Source organism: Pagrus major, chromosome 1 (genome assembly GCF_040436345.1).
Source record: "Pagrus major chromosome 1, Pma_NU_1.0".
Classification (NCBI taxonomy): domain Eukaryota; kingdom Metazoa; phylum Chordata; class Actinopteri; order Spariformes; family Sparidae; genus Pagrus; species Pagrus major.
Window position 1 is genome coordinate 17,738,959 of NC_133215.1, and position 25,072 is coordinate 17,764,030.

Here is a 25,072-nt window from a genome sequence, read left to right on the forward strand (position 1 = left end):
AATCACCATTTCTACACAAACATCCTGCTGTGTTTTCAGATTGCTACAGATGAGGACAGCGGTGTGTTGTTGTATAAAGGGGACAACGATCACATCGCCATGGAGCTGTACAGGGGACGCCTCAGGGTCAGCTATGACACCGGATCTTACCCTCCGTCTGCTATATACAGGTACATGCGCATGCAAGCAGAGATGTCCAACAGCACGCTCAGTGATGCCACGTTCACATGATGGATGATAGGAATGCCTCGACTGACTCTGTGTTTTCTCTCTCTCAGTGTGGAGACAGTGAACGATGGCAGCTTCCATGCTGTGGAGTTGGTGGCAGCAGACCAGACTTTGTCTCTGTCCATCGACGGCGGGCCGCCCAAATCCATCAACTCCATCAGCAAACAGTCCACACTCAACATAGATTCTCCGCTTTACCTGGGAGGTGAGGACCGGAGTGTGTTTATGTGGGAATGACCCAAGAGAAATACATGATAGATACTCATAGAAATGTATTAGGAAGATTTTGCATATTCCCTAATGCTTTAAAGTAAAAAATATATATATATTTGCACCTTATTTGCTTTGTGAAGACAATTAAAAGAAAAAAAGGAATAGTTTTAATAAATTATGTTAAAAAATACCCTGATTGTTGGTTATGTGCGATTAATGTATCATAATAACGGGACACGAGTCAGATTTTTTTATTGCTTGCCTCAAATGTGTCTTCCTGTGCTGCGTTTTGAATATTAACTGGTTCAGAGCATTAATCATCAAAACATTGTCCTGCAAAGACCCAGATAGACAAACTTAAAATCAGACAAAACATCAAACCACAGCGAACACTGATGTACATTTTGACCCGGATTCAAAATTTGAAGCCAAAACAAGAAAAACTAAAATCTCTAAAAGTACCTTGATTCGTTTTGCCAAAGTGCAGCCATTTGTGTCATGGAAAGCTTCTGAGAAACTAATGCACTCTTTCATCACTGTCTGGCCTGATTCCTGCTCTCTTTACCCAAGAAAAAGATAAACTGCAGATTATGCAAAACACTGCAGCACATGTTCTGACCGAGACCACAAAGAGAGCACACCTTTTAAATTCTTCCTGATGTTGGTTGGCAGATTAAAGATTAAGTGTCTGCGTTTGGTCTTCGAGTCTATCAGTGGTCTAGAATATATGTAAGACTTTCTTTTAACATGTCACGTCCGATCCTCTGGCTTTGACATTTTAGTTTTAATTTCCTCCTGTGAGAGGAAAGGTATTCCAAAATGTTATCACTTATCACTTATGGTGCACTTATTTTGATATGCACCGCTGCAGTAATGATGCCCTCTAATCATGCTTTTCTTCCTCCAGGTATGCCAGAACGTGCCTCAGTCTCCGGGGGTCTCTCGTCCCTGCAGCAGAGCTCAGGAGGACGCAACGGCACCAGCTTCCACGGCTGCCTCCGTAACCTGTACATCAATGGGAAGCTCCAGGACCTGGGGGCCGGGCTGAGCTCAGGGTCTGGGACTGCACAGAGCACCACCAGACAGTGGCTGGGCCAAGGGGTGGAGCCGGGCTGCCAGCCCTGCCAGACAGGCGCCTGCGTCCAGGGTGACTGCCACCCAACGGGGCACCGTGGCTTCACCTGCACCTGCCACCCGGGCTGGACGGGGACACTGTGTGACCAGCAAGTCAACAACCCCTGTGATGGCAACAAGTGAGTTTTTTTGTGCCAATATGTCTATATAATGGTAATTAAAGCATCAAACCAACAGTGAGTACAAGGTTTTGTTCAGGGTTTTAGGCTTTTGGATCCAAAGAGAGACTTAGCTTTATCTTTCCTGTCTCTCCATCCTCAGGTGTATCCACGGTACCTGCCTTCCGATCAACTCCTACTCGTACTCCTGTCGCTGCCAGCCTGGTTTTGCTGGCGTGCTGTGTGACGAGCAGGACCAGGATCCAGCAAACCCCTGCAGTCTGTCTCGGTGTAAACACGGCAAATGTAGAGTGTCGGGCCTGGGCAAGGCGTATTGCGAGTGTAACAGTGGATATACAGGAGAGGCGTGCGACAGAGGTGAGAAAAACATAAACACATTCTTTTAAAACTAAATCTAATGCTGCTAATGCTCCAGCTCCTGCATCTAAAGCATTTTCTCTCCTCTAAGCTTCTGCTTTGTTGTCTGTTAATTGTTAACACTCATTAATCTCAGCAGTGTGTGTGTGCGTGTGTGTGTCTAACGGTGTTCAGTGTGTCTGCATTAACGCCTCTAACCCGGTGCTTTTTCAACTCAGCATCTCCTGAGCTTCCTCCTAATCCCTCGCGGGGGAATACTCAGGTGAGACTGCCTGCTCACATTGTAATGTCTACATCTTCTTTTATCTTTTTCTTTATGCCTAGTTCATCTTCAATGCAACTCAGATTACGTTTACTACTTCACCTTGTTTTTACCTCACGCAACATGTAGCTGAAGTATTTTGCTTCTTTTTTTTTTTATCTTTTATCAAATTCTACGTAACTATCTCATCTCGGAATGAAAAAATCTCTGGTCTTAATTTTTTTTCTTAGTAAGATATACAGTCTATTTTGAGCTCAACACATCCTCATGTCTAAACGACTGGATAGGTCAATTACGAGTGACCAAAATAAAACGAATTGGGGCAAAAAAATATTTGAAAAACAAAAAAACTCACTGTTGACTTTTGGTTTCTCACGGGACACAAACAGCAGCCTTCTGGGTCAAAGTTCTGTGCATGTGATGAGTGGATTACCCACTCATCCAGCCCGTTCTCCTCAGTATACAGACCTTGTCGCACTTTATTCTCCATCACCTGACTTCCTCCTTTGCTGCTGTAATATTTACTACGCACTAGAGGTCGCCACCTTAACAATAAACGTAAATATGTATGGGTCTTAATAAGCTGCTTGCACAGTCGACCTAATGCTCTTTTAGGAAAAAAAATCATCATTTTGACAAAGGTTATGGCTTTGTCGTGGCCTGATTTCTGGCTTGTTTCACAAATCTCATGAGGTTTTGTTTGATACATTTCAAAGTATTTCTGCAGTGAGTCATCCCTCACGGAGTTGCCTAGTCTGATTTCACTGTCCGTCTGTTGTCCTGTATACAGTCCTCTGTCCTTCTTTACAACTTTTCCCTTTTGTTTGCAACATTGCTGCTTCAAAAACAGCTAAAGGCATGGATCACCTCTAACCTTTCTCTTGCCTGCAGAGGTGGCCTGCCGAGGGGAACGGGTCCGAGATGTCTACCAGAGACAGCAAGGCTACGCGGCGTGCCAAACCCAGGAGAAGGTCTCCCGCCTAGAGTGTCGGGGCAGCTGCCCGGGGGGAGCAGAAGGACAGGGCACCTGCTGCACCCCCCTCCGCAGCAAACGCAGGAAATACACCTTCCAGTGCACTGACGGCTCTTCTTTCGTCCAGGAAGTGGAGAAGGTGGTCAAGTGCGGCTGTACAAAGTGTTCCTCATAAAAAAGAAAAGAAAAAAGAAGAAAAAAAAAGAGACAACACCCTCGACAGATCTCCTCTCCTCCAGATATGTTTTATGTTCCGGCCCGCCTTACTTGACCCCCGTCCCCCTCATCCAACGAGAAAACCCCTCACCCTCCACAGCCCCCCCCCCTCACCAACCCTGTTTTTTTTTAAAAACCCTAAAAAAGGCAAAAAAACAAGAGAAACAACGAAAAAAGAGAGTTTCTTTTCTTGTCAGTGCTGGACTGATGATTGATGCTTCCTCGGTGGGGATGTTTGAATTGTATTGTAAAGTACAAAAACAGACTTATTTTTTATTATGAAGTGGAGAAAAAGACAAAAAAAAAAAAACACAAGAGTTGACTTTTTCCTTACGTCTACTTCTTCCTTTGTTGGTCATGATGACTCCAATGGTGTGCCACACTGTCTCTTCCCTGGAGGACTGACCGGTCACTGACGGCTGACCGCCTCCTGTAGACTTCCTGCTTCCTGTCCGTGAGTTGTGTGTTTTTAGGAGTAACCTTAACTGGTAGTACCACAGACTCACCACTAGGAGGAGCTGCATTAAGGCACGGGAGACGGAGGGGGCAGTGATAACCCCCTGCAACACAAGAAACCACCACTGTAGTCCCAGGTCTCCCCTTAACGGACCTCCTGAACCCTCTGAGACTGTGTGCACGATCCTACACACAGCTGTGCTCAAACTCGTGGTATTTTTTACAGCTACTGAACAACACAAACACACACACATACAAACGCTCTCACCTGTAGAAGTTTATACATATTACCTGCAAGGTTAAATACACTACTCTCTGTTTATCTCCCCCCAGTCATGAATGACAAGTATTTATTGTATCATAAATACCTGTACTTATTCAGTAGATCCCCTATGTATCAATCTGATTCTTTTAATATATATTAATTTATATTTGTCCTTATTTTTGTATTAAAAAAGACATAATCTGTCAAGATAGCTGAACTAACAAAATGGTGTCCTTTATTTTGGTTGAAGAGAAGTTGTTTTTTTTTTTTTTTTGATCACTGAAACTATTTGTGCTTGCCAGAGACCTTAGTTACATTTTAATCTGCAAATGTGACGTGAAGACATTGTATATTTTTGTCGCGTTTCCTGAGAGTTTGTACTGTGCCATTGCCAGAAGGTCTTTATATTAGAGTTATAAATGTATAGATAATTTCCCTACCTATGTATTTCACACACAAATCTTGTGAGTAGCATTGACCCTAGAGGATGCTTAGAACTGTTTTTACCTTTTTAACAAATTTATGCTTAAAGAATACTGTGACTTTTTCTAAATGAAACTACTTTGTTAGCCCCTTGGTCTCCGACGTTAACATGTTGCTGCTAAGTTTTTGTACCGTAGACTTGGATCCTGATCTGTATGTTATATAGAACTTCCCGCTCCTACTGTACAGGGGCACCTTGTGTAACAGATAAATATGTCCCCCCACCTCTACACATGTGCATTGTGCTTTATATTCCCCCTCTTCTCCATCCCCAGACTAATGTCAGTTCCCTGACTGATGTTTGTTTATTAAACACAATATTTACCTCACACTCCTCACCTTTGCTTATTTTCCTTTTTTCGCACTAAGCTGTGCAAGTCAAAAATGTCCCCCCTCGACATACACTGTAAAATCTGACAAAGTGATTGTACTTTAAAAAAATCAAGGAAACAGATAAACTCAACAATACAGAGTAAAGTAGACTAATAATATTAAGTTGTTAAAACTTTTAAGCCCTTACAACTTAGTCTACTTTACTTGGTAATTCTGAGGTAATCGGTTTCCTGACTTTTTTAAAGTAGAGTCAACTTTTAACGTTTACAGTATAAGAGAATTATTATTAAAAGTGTTGAAGCACAATAGTATGGAGAGTAATCTTCCATGATTCTTTAAAGACACTGTAAGGAGACTACAGCAGGGACCTCATCCACACCTTGACCTCTTTTCATCCCCTTTTGATCTCCAGTTAAACATTTATTTTTTTTATTCCCTGATCATTCACTGTAAAATTTGAAAAAGTGACTTTACTTTAAAAATAATCGTGGAAACAATTACCTCAACATTACCAAGGAAAGTAGACTAATAATTTTAAGTTGTTCACAATTTTTACCTTGTACAACTCAAAATTAATAGTCTACTTTACTTGGTAATTCTGAAATAATCAGTTTCCTGACTTTTTTAAAGCAAAGTAAACTTTTGAAATTTGCAGTGGCTGCTCCTCCACTAAGGGAATACTAACGGAGTCCATAGTATTTCTGATGAAATTTGGAGCATGCACACAAGCGTAAGACCTCTTTTTTCTGCTCCCACTGCAACAAACGTCAGGGCTTGTGGTATTCTATGTTTCTTGTTGTCAACAAATCCCATTAAAGAAGAAAAACTACAATGATTTGTTCCCACTAAGTGTTGTGTGTGTGGCCAAAACCTGATATACTTTATTCCTCTGTATCACAGAACTCCGTTATTGTCTGAAAGTTATTAAAAACACACCAATAAGGTCCACTGTTGCAATGCGTGACATATTGCTCCATTGTTGTTTGACTATCATTTCCAAAAACCTGCATTGCCTGGCTCTTTTATTTTATATATTTTTTGCCATTATTTATAAATGAAACTATATATTTGTGACCCATTTTTCAAGATTCACAGCTTCTGTATAAACAAATCGGCTTGAGGCTGAGAGCCACATACAGGAAAGGGAAGTCAGAAATCAACTGATGGTTTGGTCTTTCCATTGGATTTGTTGACAATAAAGAAATGATAGGCTTATTATGTAATGCTTTTTTTCAAAATTTTAAAAATGTACTATTTTCAAGAGAAATTAATTGTAGCTGTTGCTGTAAAGCCTATAGAACTGTATGTAGACCATGATTAGCTTTATTTGGAGGCATTTTTCTTAACTAGCAATAGGCAACTTTTTTGCTTACTTATCTTTCTGGAGTAAACACTGATTGCATAGTGTCATGGCTATAGAAAAATGGCATCATCCACATGTAGATCACTTAGTCTTGTTTTCACTATGCTATTGATCTGCTACCCAGCTAAAGTTTTCCAGCAAAAGATGAAGGAAGCAAATCTGCCATTGCACAACCAAAACAGGAGGAGGGATACCTATCCCCAGGTAATGGTGGAAAAACTGGAATAACTGGAAACTCTACACTGCAAAAGAAAAAGAAGGAAAGGGGGAGAGTGATTCACCCGATGGAGAGAGCCACGGTGTTACGTCAAAGTCTGTTACCCTGCTGATATGTGTTTCATCTTACCTCTGGGACTTCAGATGGTTAACAACCAGCATTCTCTCTACTAGATCAGTAAGTAACAAAACCTGCCTACTTATTAATACAACTAAGGTGTTTTACTCTGACTTTTCATAGCACTGAAATCGTGCTCTCTGGGTGAAACTGGGATTCTTACGGTTGCTTTTTTGCTTTGGACAGTAGCCAGGCTGCTAGTGGTAGCCATGTTGCTAACGTTGTGTTTGCAGTGCAAACAGTAATACCGCAGGGAACCGCTAGAACATCTGTTTTCGAATTAGGTAGACAGGCTATCATTGAATAAAATAGCTTAATAGATAAAATGTACAGTGATAATACAAATGTCACTGGTCTGAGTGGAAAGTCCATCATGCCAAACTTGGATGAGACTAGCTGATATTTGGTAATAAAAGCCAACATATGTGTCAGTGTGGTCACAGGAAGTTGTTGTTATGTGTTGTGTGCGGGCTGCTTGAAAACTGAACAGTGTACACGCAGGCTTTATTTTCAGTCAGGTGACCTCTAACTTTACTCTAAAGTGAAAGTCTGCCTATCAAAGTTAAGACCTCTGTTGGTAGTTTATGTGAGAGATGATGGTACACAGGACATCTAGTGGTCAGAAAGACAAGTCACAATTTTCATTTTAGGGTTCTGAAAGAGCATTTCCTTGGACAGAGAGGATGCAAGAGCTTGTGGCTTTGAGCAGGAGGAGACAAAGACACTCTCCACTCAGATGCCGTCCAACAAGCGATCCCTCTTATAGGGTGGAGGTAGAGATGCAGACCATGATCTGCAACATCTCCAGTTCATGTTCAGTCAAGGACCTTTGTTGCATCTCCCTCTCTCTCTCATTTCCTGTCATCTCCCGTATGTCGGTAATAATGAAAAGAAAAAAAAACACCCCTAAAGCCCAATGTTTGACATTTTATTTGAATACAGTACAATAACGCCATCTGCTGGAGTGCAGCATAATTACAAACAAATCGTGTTGACTAGTGTGACGTCCCTCCCGTTCTGCCTCTTATTTGTATTGTTGGTTTGGCTTCATAATTCAATGGGCAGTAGGAGTAGGGAGGGACATCAGGAAACATGTGGTTTAATTTTCACTGAGTCAAGGCCAGTTCATGACACCAGACTGACATGATGTGGAGTCATAAGTAACGTGCAAATAATCCTCTCAGCGGTAGAAGAGTAAGACAGCAGCCTCAGTCATCTCTTTGGAAGCGCTCCAGCCTTGATCGTGTCCCAGTCTGTCCCAGTCAAATGATGGGAAGTCCCCACACTGGCGAGGGTCAAAATAACCACCTCCTCCAATACAGTACTGGACACACACACACACACACACACACACACAAAATAAATAATGGTATTATTTTACACTGTGTATTAATTTTTTTGTGCTGACTGACAGGGAGTAGAAGTGTGATGAATGATTCAGACTCACATGTTCGGTGTGGCATCCAGTCGGCTTGACCCCGGAGCAGATAGCCATGGCTGCACGTTCATTGTTTATCGCTCTGAATGTGATGAAACCTGGTTCAAACTCGTCTTTTATGTAAACAGAAACAACAACATTCTCAGTATTACAAGTGTCAACATCAGCATTTGTTTTTTTAATTATTAACCACTTTATAATTCAAAGATAACCTTTAACCTAGAAAAGTTGCTTCTTGCTCCATGAGCTCTTACTTCTTGAGTTTGGTCCATAAAACATTCTTGTGGACTCTCTGTCTCCATGGTCATACACAATGGGAATAGCTGGCCCTCTGTTGCTGCACGAGCCAATGTTGTATCTCACGGGATATTGCTGAAAGAATGTGTCATTATTGTCAAGTGTCGTTTAAGATTTTTGTATTATTGTCAGGGTTGTCAGCTACCATAAGGGCAGTAATTTTTCAATGCAATTATTTTTTTTTTCAAATTGTCACAGACAATACCCTGCAGGGGGGCGCCAATTTCTACATAATGTTGCTTTAAGTTACCTTAAAGAGCTGAAAGAGGTTCCCTCCATACAGGCGGAGGAAGCGGTTGTTAGTGTGGTAGCGGAGGATGGCTCCCAGGCTCCAGTGCTCCAGTTGGAAGTTGTTGGGAACGTGCCACACAGACATGTCTTCTGCTGCTATATCGTAATAACCTGGATTCTGTGAAAATGTACAATACTGTCATGACTCTAATCGTGGTGTAGATCACATTTCAATTGACCCAAACAGGCACTGTTTGAAATCCACCTTGAAACCTTTGATTTTTATGACTTGTGAAATGATAAAGATAAGATAATTTGTCCACATATTGGAGTCCACTATAAATTATTCAATAGTTTATGTTTGAGTACTTCCTTCTTTAACTTCTACTTTTGTGTGCAGCACGTCTTTGCCATTGCACCTTAAAATCATCCGAGGTGGCACCCTCTGCTGTCCCGAACATGTTTCTGTTGGACCAGTTCCCGTCTCCATCTGGCAGCTCAGGATTGTTGCCCTGCTGGCTCGACCAGCGATCCCCCACAGTGCACCTTCCATAAACGCTGTTCTCATGGACACTCGCCACCAGCGTCCAGCCGCCTCCCGCCGTGGTCATATCACAAAAGGTCTGATAGACCATGCCATTAGCAGTGGTCAGGTAGTACAACCCATCTGGAAACATCATAGTTCGAGTTAATGACTGAAAATACAGCTTTGCTTTGATTTATTTGTCATCAGCTGTTGAGTTTTATGCAAAATGTTGGGGACTGCAGCACACTGAATTACAGACTTTTAATTTTCCATTACTGTCAGGTTTCAGTGTTATTCTGTTCCTGTTTTATTTTGAAGTTTTGCCCTCATGTGTCATGTGTTGCTTTTCATTTTCTCCTATTGTGGGATGCCCTGCCCTTTTCTGTGTTCACCTGTGTCTTGTTTGGTAATCAGCCCTTGTGTGTGTGTGTGTATAGCCTGTGTGCTCCCTGTTGTATTTGTCAGTTCGTCCTGTGTCTCTCAACTGAGTTATTCACCTGAGCCTCTTCCAGTGTCTTTCTGTGTTTTTTTTTTTTGTTGTTGTTGTTCTTTTGTTCTTCATGTTTTTACTGAGTTGTACTTTGCTCTTCTTAGTTGGTACTTTGTTTTAGCTTTTGTTTGCTACTTTGTATTTTTTTTTTTTTGGTATTTGCTCTTCCAGGGTTTTTGGATTATATGTTTTTTTGGATTTCAGCTTTCGTTAATTAAAGCTCACTTTTTGTTCCTTAACCTGCCTGCCTCCCGTTTGTTTCTGCACATGCGTACCCACTATTTTTTGCCAAAATGTAACACATTACATTAGAAGAACATTTGTTTAATGTCAGACTACTGCATAAACAAACATTTCCTTACCTTCTTGTTCACCATATCTGTCCCTGATCTCTTTGCAGGTCCTTGCAACATATGTGGATCTGTTTCTCAGTCTCTCCAAATGTTCAAAGTTTGTCCTGGTGCGGTTCTGAAATGTCTCAGAATCATTGATGGCTTCAATGTCGGGGAGCTCTTCATTTACTGCAAAAACAAACAAAAACAAAAAGAGTCAAATTTAATAGAATAAAAAAGTTATATAAAATATATACTGTAATATATAGCAGTGATGTATAGCAAAAAGCATAGTGCATGTATGTATGTATGTGTCGTATTTTACCTATTTGTAAAGGATCAGCTGTAAAGGCTGCGTGTCCCACTGACCCCAAGAACAAAAGTATATGGAACAACATGTCTGTGAAAAAATCATATCAAATGCATTTAAGAATTAAATACCCTGTCATTACAGAGTCTGTTATCCAATGTACACAAAGTAATTCAAACCTGACAAATCTATCCTACCTGTGTCGATCGCTGTAAGATGTGCTGTGGTCCATTCTCGATGATCACATCTTTATATTTCCTTGTTCATGAGGTGATCTCTGTGCAAAGTGCAAATTAATAATTCATCAGTTTATTGTATGACTTACTGGGACACTACTGAAAATATAGAAAAATACAACCATAATGATCCCAAAGGTCCTCTGTTATATTGTTCCAATTCATGGTGTCAGTAAACATCCTGTTTGAACTTCCTGTCACAAATTATCCAAACAACAGCACAAGGGTTACTGATGACAACAATAAAATTATGTGTCCCACAAATGTGGATAACTTTAATAAGGACAGTACAACACCTAATAAGTGTTTTAATATACTGTACTAAAGGATTAATTATTTCATTATTGAATTATTATTATATTCATTCAAGTACTTTTATTTTTGTAAATAAATTCCATTAGCTGATTTCCCTTATACAACAGTGTATTTTCCTTTCTTTGCCATGTCCTTAGAACATGGTGTGCCACAGTGATCAAGTCAAAAGATTATTATTATTATTATTATTATTATTATTATTATTATTAAGAATTTACAAAAAACTTTAATATTAAAGTGAAAACAGATTTCTACAAAGTAATATCAATTAATTAAACATCTATAATGTAAAATAAATATTCACCCCCTTTGAAGTGACTGACCTTGAAATGGTGCCAGTAGTCTCACAATTAGTAAAATGGAGATCACCCGAGTGCAGTTAATGTGTCTCAAGTGATTGTATTATAAAGATACCTGTGTCTGAAGGTTCAGTCACTGGTTAATCAGTATTCTTGGCTACAATTACACCATGAAGACGAAGGACCACTCCAAGCAACTCTGTGAAAAGGTTATTGAAAAGTATAAATCAGCGGATGGATCCAAAAACATTTCCAAGTCACTGAACATCCCCCGGAGTTCAGTTATATCCATCATTAAGAAATGGAATATAGCATATGTCAGTCCTCACAAACTGAGTGACCATGCAAGAAGGAGACTAGTGAGGGAGGCCACCAAGACACCTGTGACTACTCTGAAGGAGTTAAAAGCTTCAGCAGCTGAGATGGGAGAGACTTTGCATACAACAACTGTTGCCTGGGTTCTTTACCAGTCAAAACTTTATAGGAGAGTGGCAAAGAGAAAGCCACTGTTGAAGAAAGCTCATTAAATCTCGATTAGAGTTCACCCAAAGGCATGTGGGAGACTCCACGGTCAACTGGAAGAAGGTTCTTTGGTCTGATGAGACCAAAATGGAGCTTTTTGGCCATCAGACTAGATGCTATGTTTGGCGGACACCTCACCTGCACATCACCACAAACACACCATCCCCACCATGAAACATGGTGGTGGCACCATCATAGTAAAATAGAAGTGAAGATGGGGTGCAGTCACTTTTCGGCAGGGCCTGCCAAAAAGTGACTGCACCCTATAACTCTGGATTGGGAGGGGTTACATTCTCTGTCTTTTCAGCATTAATAGTAGAGGAAACCAGGTGCATGTACAGTGAATTTGGTCAATATCACTCCTTGCAATAAGGACTTACAGGGTGCAGTCACTTTTCGGCAGGCCCTGCCGAAAAGTGACTGCACCCTGTAACTCTGGATTGGGAGGGGTTACATTCTCTGTCTTTTCAGCATTAATAGTAGAGGAAACCAGGTGCATGTACAGTGAATTTGGTCAATATCACTCCTTGCAATCCAGAGTTACAGGGTGCAGTCACTTTTCGGCAGGGCCTGCCAAAAAGTGACTGCACCCTATAACTCTGGATTGGGAGGGGTTACATTCTCTGTCTTTTCGGCATTAATAGTAGAGGAAACCAGGTGCATGTACAGTGAATTTGGTCAATATCACTCCTTGCAATAAGGACTTACAGGGTGCAGTCACTTTTCGGCAGGGCCTGCCAAAAAGTGACTGCACCCTATAACTCTGGATTGGGAGGGGTTACATTCTCTGTCTTTTCAGCATTAATAGTAGTAGTAGTAGTAGTGATATTGACCAAATTCACTGTACATGCACCTGGCAAACACAGAGAATGTTATGCAGAATGTAAAGGCAATCCGTTACAGTTAGCCTACAGTTCTATATATACTGCATTATTGTATTCATAATTATGCTCTTAAAAGTACAAGTTATCCAAAAAGTTACTTAAGTAAATGTAATGAAGTAAATGTAAATCGTTATTACCCACCTCTGATAGCACTTATTCATTTCTCAGTATGTGTTATATGATTGCTATCTAATGTGACGTGGAAACACTCCTGCATTCTTTTCTGCATTGATTTCCTAATCCTCGTTATAAAATCACTGAAACAGGGATATTGAATTATGACTTTATTTATAGATCAAAGCGGTGTAAAATCACATTGTAACAACGATAACAACAACAACAACAATAAAAGTGGCCTCTTCACTTGGGCTACAGGACTGCACAGTAAAAAAAACATTTCTCTCGGTGCTGCGTCTGCCAGCTGACCCGTAGTAGACCCTCTAGGCATAGGCAATATAGGCGGTCGCCTGGAGCGCCATCTGCTGGAGGGGCGCCGCCAGTCACCCTCGAGGCCTATTGGCGCCCTCCCTTCGTGTTCTGTCTTGAAAATAATAAATATTAACAAAATAAAAAAACAGAAACAATGACATGTTTCTGACTTGTGGTGCTGAGTCACGTGATGTGTGGTCATTGGCTGCGCACCTCAGAGGGTCAGATAGGTGTCACAGAGTTCAGGTCACGTCACGTCAAGTGACAGACAGGTTATGTTTTGATATTTTGCGAGATGAAACGGCCGTCAAAGCCCTCGGGTGCGCAGTACCGAAAGAGGAGGAGAAGAAGAAGTCCCAATATAAAGGTAACATTATGTCATCTTTTTTTAAATGCCGTTTTGTGTTAAGACGTTTCATTTGTATTAACTTGCTAGCTAGGTTGAAATAAAGCAACGCTGGCTTAACACGCTAGACAATGACACTGATAGCTACTAAGAAGGATAAATGAATCATGAATCAGAGGCCGCAGGTTGTACTCTGTGTTGTTTATTGTGGAATGGTAGTGAATCTTTTATTATAAGGTAATTATAAATGTTATGTCAGTTGAACACACCACTTAAGCAAATAACTGCTGCAAGCTGCAACAGTTGTTTGTCCTATTCTGTCTGCTGTAGTTGTTTTTTTGTTTTGTTTTTTTTTGCTTGTACAGTAATAAGTGAATCTACTCTATATCTGTCTAGATGCGCTCATTTAATATTTCCAGACGCCCCTAACAGCTGCTGAAGAGGGACTTTCTGATGCAACATCCACACCACTCTCTGAAGCATGTAAGTTTAGCCAATTGTTTGTGGTCTCTTACGCTCTGCTATGTTGTTGCTGTTGTTATGATTATTATTATCATTATTGTTGTTGTTGTTGTTATGATTATTATTATCATTATTGTTGTTGTTGTGACTGAATGGCACAAGCTTGTTAGCAATTAGAGTACATTTAGGTTTTAAGCAAATAAAATAAAATTTATTTGTACAGTACCTGTCACAGTTCATCTCTGCTTCACCACTCTGCACCTGCCTGCTTCAATCTGCCAATCAGACACACCCCTCTCATCAAGCCAACTCCACTCACCTGTGCTCTCTGCGCTGCTCTGGCTGCATTTAAGCCCCAGCTCCACACTCACTCATTGCCAGATTGTTCTCGATGCTTGCACCAGACTCTCCAGCGTTTCTCTACCTGATCTCCCGGTTTCGACCCTGCTTGCCTCCGACCATCCTGCCTGACCGATCTCCTGGAAATCACCTCAGCCTTCCGTCCCCGACCACGATCCTCGCCTGTCCCTTTCTGCATTCTGCCTGTCTGCTCCCTTGGCTATCCGGTGATTACCTGTCCCGTCTACTCTGTGGCTTCTTGCAGTTCTGTGACTCTGATTATTCCTTCACTGAGTGAGTACAAGACTGAGTTTCACGGACGTTACTCACCAGTATCCTGGTTTGGTTCGGCTGAACCTGATCTACAATCCCCACCAGAGACTGTTAAAGGCCAGCGGCCAGAAGACAGACTGTTTTGCCTACTGCCATTGATTCCTGCACTTGTGCCAATAAAGTTTGTTACCAACGATACCTGCCTGTCTTCGTGCTGCTATTGGGTCCAAACCAAACCCTTTACAGTACCTACTTTACTACTACTACTACTACTACTACTACTACTACTACTACTACTACTACTACTACTACTACTACTACTTTACTATCAAACCTTATTAATTTATTAAATGAAGTAGAATGACACAACAAACTTAACAGTATGGATGTACTCTATGTTTGAATGCAGCAGCAGCGCTACCACATCAACCACACCACCCACCTCATAAAGTCAGCTTGAAGCAGGTGAGTTATGTAATTGCATGTTACAGCTGCAGTCACATTACTGAACAATACTATGGTTATTCATAATTTATGCTTCAGATGTGTTTATTGCCTGATGTGCTGTTATTTGTAAATCACTGTGTGACCTTACTGAAGGATTAATAGGTGTCTAGGCACTTGTCATTTAATGACACAATAGATGACGATTTGCTGCAAGGAAGTCCAGGCGTGTAGAATTTAGTTGAAACACATGCTGGAAAGAGTGACTTGAAAGTTCGTTGTTGTTGTTCAAGTAAAACTGTTGTGAGTGTTCAGATTTTGTCATTCAGTTGTATGATGATGATCTTTTCTTTTCTTTTTTGGGGGGGCGGCGGGGAGTAATCTCGCCTAGGGCACCAAATGGGCTAGAGCCGGCCCTGGACACAACCCATGACTACCCTTTCTCTGTGTGTGTCTCTCTCTGTGATCTATTTTTAGAAGGTTAGAAGGACACCGTGAGAGTGGGGTGGCAGGCTTCCTGACGCCTCGCACTAATAATTCAACTGCTTCACGCAGCAGCAGGAATGTGAAGCGGCAGCCAGCTGATGTGCACTCCAAGCTGCACTGACCACATGTGGCCATCTGCTGGAAATATTTACCTCTTATTAAAAATGTTTTGTTTTGTTCTATAAGATAATTGTGCCATTTCATGCGCCAATTCATGCCATTTGCAGTGTGTTTTCTGTCTCTCTATAAGTTCCTTAACTTAAACCCTTCAGGACAATTTGTTTTACTTGAGATTTTTTTCAGTTTCTTCTTAACCCATGTAGCAATGAGGCTGTATAAAATTTGCATGTAAACTCATGACTTAATTATGTTTTTGAATGTCCGCTACAATGGAGTGAGACAGTGTTACCTAGAATGGCACTCAGTAGAGTGCATACCTCCGCCAAGGCCCAACAGTCCCCTTTTAATTAAATCTAGTCCAAAATTAAAAAAAACATTTAAATCTGCTAGACCTGGATTTTTATTAGGATCCACATCAACCTGTACTGATACCAGCCACCTGTAACCTACATTTCTACTGACCCTAAACAACTCCATATTTCTCGCTTAAATTCTCGCTGTTCTCTTTTATTCATAGTTCACTCACACACTCCATCACACACTTTCTCTCCCTCCTGCCTCTCCTTTTTCCTCTCTCAGTGTTGTCCCGTTTGCTAATCTTATCTGACCTAATTTATTTTTCTGCCGGAAACATTCAGATTCATTGACTTGGAATACACACACTCATAAATAAAACACACACAAGTACACAGTGTTCACTTCTCAGACTTGCTCTGAGTGTTGGGAAACATAAAGGATCTACAGGATTGGGTCATTTATATAAGAGCTCTTGGATGCAAGTGTTACCTGTTTTATTTCAAATTTGATTTATAAAATACACAAGTGCATTCATCTTTTAACAGAATCTTTGAATGCCTTGTTTTATAAATTATGACAGATTTATTACTCTCTGGGTGTATACTTGTATATGCATATAAGCAGTGATGGAATGTAACTAAGTACATTTACTCAAGTACTGTAGGGTTAGTACCGTTTTGAGGTACTTTTACCTTTCTTGAGTATATCCATTTTCTGCTACTTTATACTCCACTCCACTACATTTTGATGGCAAATATTGTATTTTGTACTTCACTACATTTTGTTGATAACTTTAGTTACCAGTTACTTTGCAGATTAATCTGCATTAAATGCCAAAATAGCAATTTTTTAAATTAAAGATAAGCACTGATTTGATCCGATAATTGTCCAGGCCAATGATGGATCTACCCACATTTTACAGTATACATATATAAATACATGTGTATTTCAATTTTGCTCATAGTTTTGACCTGTTAGTACATTTCCTTGTATAGATTGGTTCCTTATGAACCTCATTTTCACTTTGCTATTCGATCTGTCACCAGGCTCGATTTTTCCCAAAAAACATTATGGCAGAAAGAAAGCAAAACAGGGAGTGGCATTATTTAATCAAAGAAGGTGAAGTGGGAGAGTGACAGAAAAACCTGCGTTCTTTCTACTAGATCAGTACGTAACAGAAGTTGCTCCTCTTCTTATTAATAAAACTGGGTGTTTTATTCTTCATAGCATTGAGTTCAGGGTTTTTTGGTCAAATTAGGATTCTACGGTTTTATTATTGCTTTGGGAAATTTTAAAAGTTGTCTGTTTTGCTTTAATTAGGTTGGATTTTCATTAATCTCCAAATTCTCTTTCTTTTCTTGTAGAATATTTGATATTTTTACTGCTTTAAACAGCATGATGTGGGAAAATCAAATCAAAGTCTTTGGTTGAACTGCTAGCAGCTCACTGACCTTTAACCTGTGACGAAGGATCATAATTAGCCGTTCTTTCATTTTATTTTTTTGAGTCACAAACCAGAAAGTTGAGAACTGTTGGAGAAGACACACTTGGATGTAATTCTGTTTACTCCCTGTGACTGGCTTTGTGACCATAAGTGAATCATTCACTTGTGAAAACCCTTAAAAGCAACCTATCACTAGATTTAATTGTTTGGGTCATCTACTGGTCATGGGAACAGACTGTAGTCTATCAGGAGTAAGGGTGGAGGAAGTGTGACAGTGTTGTAAATGGGCTGGAAGGTAGATAACGCATTGGACTTTAACATGGGAGTCTGATATTAGTTTTCTGTTCTTCATGAACAATCAACCTTGGTTCTATTTTAATGGTTCAGTTCAGTTCAGTTCATTTTCTTGACCGCTTTATCCGTGAGGGTCGCGGGGATGTTACCGCTTTATCCCCCCTTTCGGAGGGTTGCGGGGGTTACTTGGGCCAAATCCAGTGTTCATATGGGCATTTTAATGGTAAACACCATTTTTACAAAACCTTAACATTTTGGTGTTTTCCCTTCTACACAAGGGCCAACAAGTCCTCAAAAATAAAAACCTCCATATAGTCCATGTCCATGAGAACATCGCCGTTTCAAAAGTAAAACCTCATCTTACACTGTTGTGGTGTTTGTAGGTTTAGGCCAAAAACAACATGATTAGGGTTCGGAAAAGATCACGTTCTGGGTTAAAGGCTGGAGAAAGTTGACTGTTGAGTCTAGTTCCTCCATCAACCATTCATCAACAACTATATTTCTATACATCACCAACTGCACCTTTAGGGTAACTACTTAGTTAAACCTCTGCCGCTAGGGGGCTCTCTATCCATTTGATCAAAATCAAACAAAAGATGTTGGCCGAGTGTTGAGTGGAGGGCCGGGTGGAGTCGAGGGGGCAAGAGCTGCTGCTCAGCTGCTTAGAGCCGGCTGGAGAGGCTGGATTTAGTTTGACTCCTTTTTATCAACCTGACTGCAGCAGTGATATGTGGAGTTGACCTCCATTTTCGGGTGCTTATGTGTTGTAATGTTGACTGCTAATTGGAGCTGGAGGGCAAAAAACAAAGAGCAGTCTCTGATGTTTTGTTGGCCCATCTAATCACGACAACCTCCTCCCTCTGTGATCCAACAAACAAGATAATTCCTACAGCCGCCAGGGGGCTTTACCACTTGAACACAAACATGTACCATTTTTGGGCATTTGATGAAACAGCCTATGCACTTGTTTTTCTTTGGCGGACTTGGGTCTTCTCCTCTGGTAATATTATCTTGTTAAAATGGGATAAATGTTTAAATAAAGTGTTCAAAAACTCCTCTCTCAGTTCCTTTGCTAGATGACTTCACAAATCAATTAAGAGCTCCTTCTCAAACTCCCCCTCTTCTCTCTCTTTTTCTTTCTGACCCGCAGCCTTCAGGGTTTCTTTAACTCACACATTTGAGGTGTGCAGGTGTGGCCCATTAAAAGTTTCCCCCGGTGAATACACCTACCCTGAGAGACACGTTAATGCAGTGGGCTCCTTTAGGTTGACATGAGAATGAAATGGAGAGAGAATGAAACAAGGACAGTCAGTCAATATTAATAGATGTAATCAGAGAAGGAAAGAAAGGACCCCACAGTCAGGCCCATAATGATTTTTCTCACTACATGCAACCACTGTAAATGGGAGACACATCTTAAAAAATGTATTTGACCTTTGTTTTATTAATCATCTTTGGTACAGTGCCGTTCTTACATACAGTTGGAGACGCCTACAGCTGATGGATGTCTTATGTAGGTTACAAGCCCATTACACAATGAAAACCATAAGGCTGCACACACTTCCCCTCTGGAAACAATTACACAGTCCACCATACCATCTCTGTGTTTTCTCACTCCTGCATAATCAGAATAAATACAGTCACAAACATGTTATCACTGGTGCCTAATAGAGATAGTACATGTGTTAACTGCAGACATTTTCAGTGAAACTGGAAATTAGGAACATCTATTACTGCATGTGGTGTACTTTAAAGGAATCATTGTTGGGAAATATGATTATTCTCTTTCTTGCAGAGAGTTAGATGAGAAGATCAATATCAGTCTTAAGTATTTGGAGCTGATTGAGAACCTGAGGACACGACATGGTAGAGACTTACCTACTTATCTACGTTCTAAGGCAAACCATGCGTTATTGTCGATTTTACTCTAAATTGAAACATCATTTACAAAAAGAACATCATGCTGTCTTGAAGAAGACTTGGTACTGGCGATGGAGACCATAAACTCAGTATGAAGGTAATAAATCAAGTAAAAAGTGGGGCAATTTTCTCATGAGCTTACATACAATCAGACTTCTTTTTGAAACCAGCGTAGTCGCCCCCTGATGGCCATTACAAAGAACGCAGGTTTAAGGCACTTCAGTATTTGCTTCACTTTTCAGACCCAGCAGTCAACTCTTCTGGCCAAGAAATAGCCTGGCATATAACTCCCTGTAAAACAGCATGTTGTTGTTTTTATACGTCTGATTTTGTTACTGATTAAAGAAACACAATATTACGTCTTAAAATTTTAATGTGTATAATCACCATGAAATAAGACTAAGTTGTGTTTTTGTTACCTTAGACTGATCCTTTTATATCTACAGAGGGAGCGGGTCCTCTTCCACAGAGCACTCTATGTTCCTACAGTAGCCCAGAGTAGACAAACCAAACACTGGCTATAGAGAGGGCCTATTGTGTTTTTTGCTTTTTAAGTGGCCAATGTGGGGGAGATGAGATGAGGGGTGTTCAGTTGGTTGCAATCTACAACCTCACCACTAGATGCCACCAACTGGACAGATGTAAGAATGGTATCAGTCTCCTCGTCAGACTCTCAGCAAGAAAGCGAAATATTTTATTTCCCAAAAGAACTTTTCTTTAAATCTTGTTACAGTGATGTAATCACAACCACCAACAAAATATATGCCACTCAGGATGGAATCATAATTCTCGGCGGCTCCATTAAGGCTTCAGGGTCCTTGAGGTTGTAACACACGTTTCATATTTAACACCAACATGGAAGTCTCATTAAACAAAAATGACTCAGATGTTAATCTGTAGGAAGTTCATCACCGAGCAGGAAATGAGACCGTGGATCTCAAAATGATTTTGTAGTCCCTGTTCCTGCATCGATCTAACTGCATAGCACATAATCACATCTTGTGTTTTTGAGGGTTGTCATCGCGAAAGCTTCTATGTTCTCACTGGTCAGGGAACCTTTCACAGGAACAACCTTTACAAATTATTTATGTTTGTTTCTTTCAGCAGAAAGAGGGGGGAAACAGAGTGCAGTGCATCCACCAAGATGCACAGCTGACGGGTGCTAATGTAAGTTAGTTACATAATCCCATTTCTAGAGATTCAGAGAAATCCTGACCTCTGATAACGCTCTGTCTATGGTGCCTTGGATGGAAGCCTCACGGCAAAAACATCCATCCTCACTGGTAAACCTAAATGTCAGTGTGTTTCAAGTAAAACGGGAGAGATGTTTTATTTGTTTGCTGTCAAATTTCAAGTGAGACTTCTCTTGAAATCAGACATGTTAACTTCTGCAATGTTATTTAAGGTGTTTTGCTACAACATCAAATCTAATCTAACACTGAGACTAAAACTACAAATTTGTCCCATCTTCATTCAAGACTCTGGCCATCCCACAGGTCTTCTTTGTCATTTTTGTTTGTCATTAATGACTGTATCTGAGAAAATTACACAGAGGAAAAATGCTTTCTTCCTTGAGTGTCTTGCTAACTTGATTTATCTATGCTACAGAAAAGTAATATTAAACCCAGTCAACATCTCTTCTATCTTAATCTTGCTTTTGGGCCTCACTTTACTTACCCAAATCTGCATCTATTTGTCCTGATACGTCCTCACACTGAATTTAAACATCCGTGTGACCAAAAATCAAGCAGTAGCCCACGGACAAGCTCCACCTACCATTATCCCGACATTTTTACTATGCTCATGAGAGCGCACAGGCTTTATTTCTCTGAGAAAGAAGAAAATGACATTGTGTGTTTTTATATTGGTAAAAAATAGGGATAATAGGTGTTATTTGGGGTAATGTGATCATGTGATTTTTGTTTGTAGGTTGCATAAAGTGCTGTAGGGATGACGTATTTTTGTAGACTAGGTAAGTTAGCATCACCCTGGTTCCCTCGTCAAAAAGCCTGTGAGACTTTTGAATTGGATTTTGGATTATTGCTGAGAATAAGCTCTGTGGCTTAGTTCTTATGATACTTACATGTTTTGTTCCAGCAAGATAATCTTCACAGATGAACGCCACTTTTATGATTTTCGAAGCGTAAATCAAAACGTTTGAAGTAAAAAGCTAATGTAAGGCTACATTGCTGTCGCATGACTGAAACATCACCACCACTAAGTGTCTTTCTACACAATTATATTACATATTTGCTATGAATTGGTCACAACCTGTAAAGTTAAAAAAGTTTGCAACTAAAGTCGGCCTGTAAAGACTGACTAGACTTGTCAGCAACCACCGTAAGCACTTTATAATTAAATTGCAGGACAGTTAATGATGTACTTTATGTCTTATAACAAAACTTGTAAATATCTAACAACCCGACCTTATTTCGGACATTTAAGGGAAACCCCATTCAAAAAACCCATTGATTTTGAGACCAGGTAACCGGAAGTGCAAAAACGCCAACTGATTTCCGTGTTTTAAGACTCACTACACCTCATCTATGAAGGCTTCTTGTTGTGCACATGGCTGTTTGACTGACCTTGTGAGTAAACTCCCTCCTTTATCCAGCCCCTGTACTACCCCTGTGGCTGGATGTGATCACCCTCTTCCTGCTCCCTGACCCGGAACGTGGGATTTGATAAATGGGAGTCACTTCGGTATCTGCGTCAGTCTGACTTTGTCGTTACTTTCCTCGGTGTCGGTCACCTGCTCCGAGGTCGTCCCTCTGTGATAAAACACAGTCACCCCGCTGTTCCCGCTGTCCTCGCTCCCCCCGGTTCTCATGGCACTGGAGACGCTCAGCTTCACGTTCAGCGGGCTCTCCTGCTTCAGGCGTGCGGCCTCTTTGCTCGCCATCACGGTCTCCACCGCTGCGCTCACCGCGGCGCAGCAGCTTCGTCCGCGGCAGCGCAGCAGGCGCAGGAAGGCGTCTCTGAAGTCCGCGTTGAACGCATAGATGATCGGGTTGAGGGACGAGTTGCTCCAGCCGATCCACACGAAGACGTCGAAGGTTTTCTCACTGACGCAGTAAGGACCCCGCTGTGCCCCCGGAGCGTCCGGTCCGGGGCAGAAGGGCAGAGCGCAGTTCAGGAGGAAGAACGGCAGCCAGCAGCAGACAAAAACCCCCATGATGATGCTCAGAGTTTTGAGGACTTTCGTCTCTTTTCTGATGGAGACTTTGAGCTCCCTGTGTGACTCAGTAGAGTGCTGAGGGTCAGGGTGAAGACGGATATGAGACTGATATGAGTTGGCACTGATTTCCGTGCACAGGTGAGGAAATTGTTCGGGTACTTCCGAGCGGCAGCTCTGCGCGTGCTCCGCCGCACGCTCCAAGGAGGATATCATCCGGATCTGCATCTGGGCTATCCGGTAGATGCGGGTGTATGTGACGATCATGATGGCCACGGGGATGTAGAAGCTGATGAGGGAGGAGGAGATGGCGTATGTGCGGCTCAGGCTGGAGTCACAGCTCCCGTCGACACTCTCACCCTGAGGCGCCAGACCCTCGGCAGCCGGATCACCGATCTCCAGCCGGTGCCAGTTCAGCTGCACGGGCACGAAGGAGATGACCACGGAGACGGTCCAGGTCACGCCGATCATAACATAGGCCACCTTCTTGTTCATACTCCTCTCGTAGCCGAAGGGGTTGGAGATGGCCCAGTATCGGTCCACACTGATGACGCACAGGTTGAGGATGGAGGCCGTGGAGCACATGATGTCGCAGGCCAGCCAGGTCTTACAGAAGCCTCCAAACGGCCAGAAACCCGCCACTTCAGCCACGGCTTTCCACGGCATCACCAGCACGGCGACCAGGAGGTCCGACAGAGCCAGTGACACGATGAAGATGTTGGTCACTTTGGCGCGCAGGTGCCGGTAGCGAAAAACGGCTGCGCACACCGTGAAGTTGCCTAAAAGCGTCCAGATGATGAGCAGCGCCAGGACGCAGCCGGTTAGAGCTCGGTGAGCCGGTAACTCCTCCCGGCTGCCAGCTCCTACCACTGTGTTATTCATCGCCTGGACCTGCGCTCAGCCATATGTCAAACTACACGGACGAGGAGGACATCCATTTGTGCCATGAACAGAAAACAAGAGGGGAAACAGTGGAGAGCGCGCGTCCTGCTCCGGCCAGACTGATGAGTGCTGCTGCTCTGAGCGCAGAGCAGATTTACTGGGGACCACATGCACCACCAGCTGCTCCTCACTGCTTACAGCAACAGAGAGGCGCGCAGGGCTGAGAGAAGTTTGCCATCTGAGAAAGGAGAACATGTCAGTCCATTTATAAAAGATGTTAATTTGCCTTTCATACAGCAGCTGTTTGATATTCCCTCTCTTATCTGAATATTTTTGTCCCATTTCTACATGACATGATAGACGCTGTAGTGGAATGAGCTGCTTAAATTGAGTAAATGCTGTTAACAGGAGATAGATCACTAAATAAAATCAGGTATATCAAAGTACTAGTCACCCAAACGCAAATTTATAAAAGCATTACAGAGAATTATTGGATGTGTGTGTCTGTATGTAGCCTATATATGTTTAAAGCCATTTTGTTATGCGAGCCGGTGTTGTTTAATGACAAATACATCACCTTAAACATTAAAAAAAAATCATTCTACAATTAAATAAGATTTTAAAATAAAGAGAAATAAAACCGATAATACACATTAGAGCCAGAAAAAAATCCAGTCTATCTCTCCACTGGACTTTTATTAATCAATATGAACAATGACAAACCTTGATGATGATGCCTCATAAACAACTTTCAAATTATACCTTTCTAACTTTTGTAATTTAGAAAAACAGCTTTTCTAATTGTTTAATTTTTCTATAAGTCGCTCCAACCAACCATTCAAGGAGGGGGAGTTAAGGTAAAAACAGGAAACCTGCAGTTCCTTCATTTTAAGTGAAGGAGGAAACTTCTTTGCCCTATTTTTCAAATTTTCACAGAAAAATAAGCAACAAAGCAGGACATGCATGACCATACATATCATATAAACATGAATATTCAACATACACACTACACAGTGGTGGGCAGGGGGAGCGATCGCCTACTACACAAAAGATACAATAATAAACATATTGTCATTTATTCAGCAGAATATGTCTATATGTGGACAATTCATTTTCTCCCGTTGGATTTTGTCGGAAGTGACCCATATATTCCTTAAACCAAGTTATTTATACTGTCACATTCTCTGTTAACAAGGTCACATGGTTGCTGTCAAGCACCTCAACAGAACCAGATTATCTGGGTCAAGAAGGAAAGGATCTTAAGACATTCTGACAGGAACTGAATTCACATCGACCTAGTTAGCAAACGATTATAATAATAATTATGATATCTGTGGGAGGGGTGAACATTTTGAAGGATAAAGTCAACACATGTTCATAAGAAACATATCAGGCTGAATATTTGATAGAAAAATATCAACAATCCTACACGAAGCTCTCTAGACAATAACTTCAGTGGCCACAAATAGAAAGTGTCACAAAGTCAGTGTTCATTCTACTATACCTCAAATGCCAGCTGGTTCTTTGAGTCCTGGTTTTACATCA

At 41.3% G+C, this 25,072-nt stretch overlaps 3 protein-coding genes across 4 annotated transcripts in view; 1 reads left to right on the forward strand and 2 right to left on the reverse strand.

The window, feature by feature from the left end:
- Positions 1-4,440, forward strand: part of slit2 (slit homolog 2 (Drosophila)) — a 91,960-nt gene extending 87,520 nt beyond the window's left edge. For both annotated transcript variants that reach the window (XM_073476954.1, XM_073476945.1), the window contains 5 exons: positions 40-170; positions 279-433; positions 1,349-1,694; positions 1,837-2,051; positions 3,205-4,440. In XM_073476954.1, the coding sequence (XP_073333055.1) occupies positions 40-170; positions 279-433; positions 1,349-1,694; positions 1,837-2,051; positions 3,205-3,461 (1,104 nt within the window). In that variant the 3' untranslated portion in view covers positions 3,462-4,440. The remainder of the gene's footprint in view (positions 1-39; positions 171-278; positions 434-1,348; positions 1,695-1,836; positions 2,052-3,204) is intronic.
- Positions 4,441-7,916: 3,476 nt separating this feature from the next.
- LOC140995092 (intelectin-like) lies at positions 7,917-14,391 on the reverse strand. Its single transcript, XM_073465049.1, has 7 exons — positions 14,313-14,391; positions 10,081-10,239; positions 9,122-9,369; positions 8,722-8,880; positions 8,429-8,546; positions 8,184-8,287; positions 7,917-8,060 (listed from the first exon to the last, which is right to left on the reverse strand). The coding sequence occupies exons 1-7, from the start codon at positions 14,389-14,391 to the stop codon at positions 7,917-7,919; spliced, it is 1,011 nt and encodes a 336-aa protein (XP_073321150.1).
- A 7,774-nt stretch (positions 14,392-22,165) lies between these two features.
- LOC141001094 (D(1) dopamine receptor-like) lies at positions 22,166-23,597 on the reverse strand. Its single transcript, XM_073472055.1, has one exon. It carries the CDS (start codon positions 23,525-23,527, stop codon positions 22,166-22,168), a length of 1,362 nt encoding a protein of 453 aa, XP_073328156.1. The 5' UTR covers positions 23,528-23,597.
- Positions 23,598-25,072: the final 1,475 nt, after the last annotated feature.

Bases quoted from the DNA above. Each gene is read 5' to 3' on its own strand.
- LOC141001094 (XM_073472055.1), bottom strand. From the start codon at position 23,527: ATGAATAACACAGTGGTAGGAGCTGGCAGCCGGGAGGAGTTACCGGCT.
- LOC140995092 (XM_073465049.1), bottom strand. From the start codon at position 14,391: ATGCAGAAAGGGACAGGCGAGGATCGTGGTCGGGGACGGAAGGCTGAG. The intron at 10,240-14,312 runs GTCGGAGGCAAG...TTGTTTTTGCAG, and splicing joins GAGATCGGTCAGGCAGGATG to TAAATGAAGAGCTCCCCGAC. The intron at 8,061-8,183 runs GTGAGTCTGAAT...GTGTGTGTCCAG, and splicing joins CTGGATGCCACACCGAACAT to TACTGTATTGGAGGAGGTGG.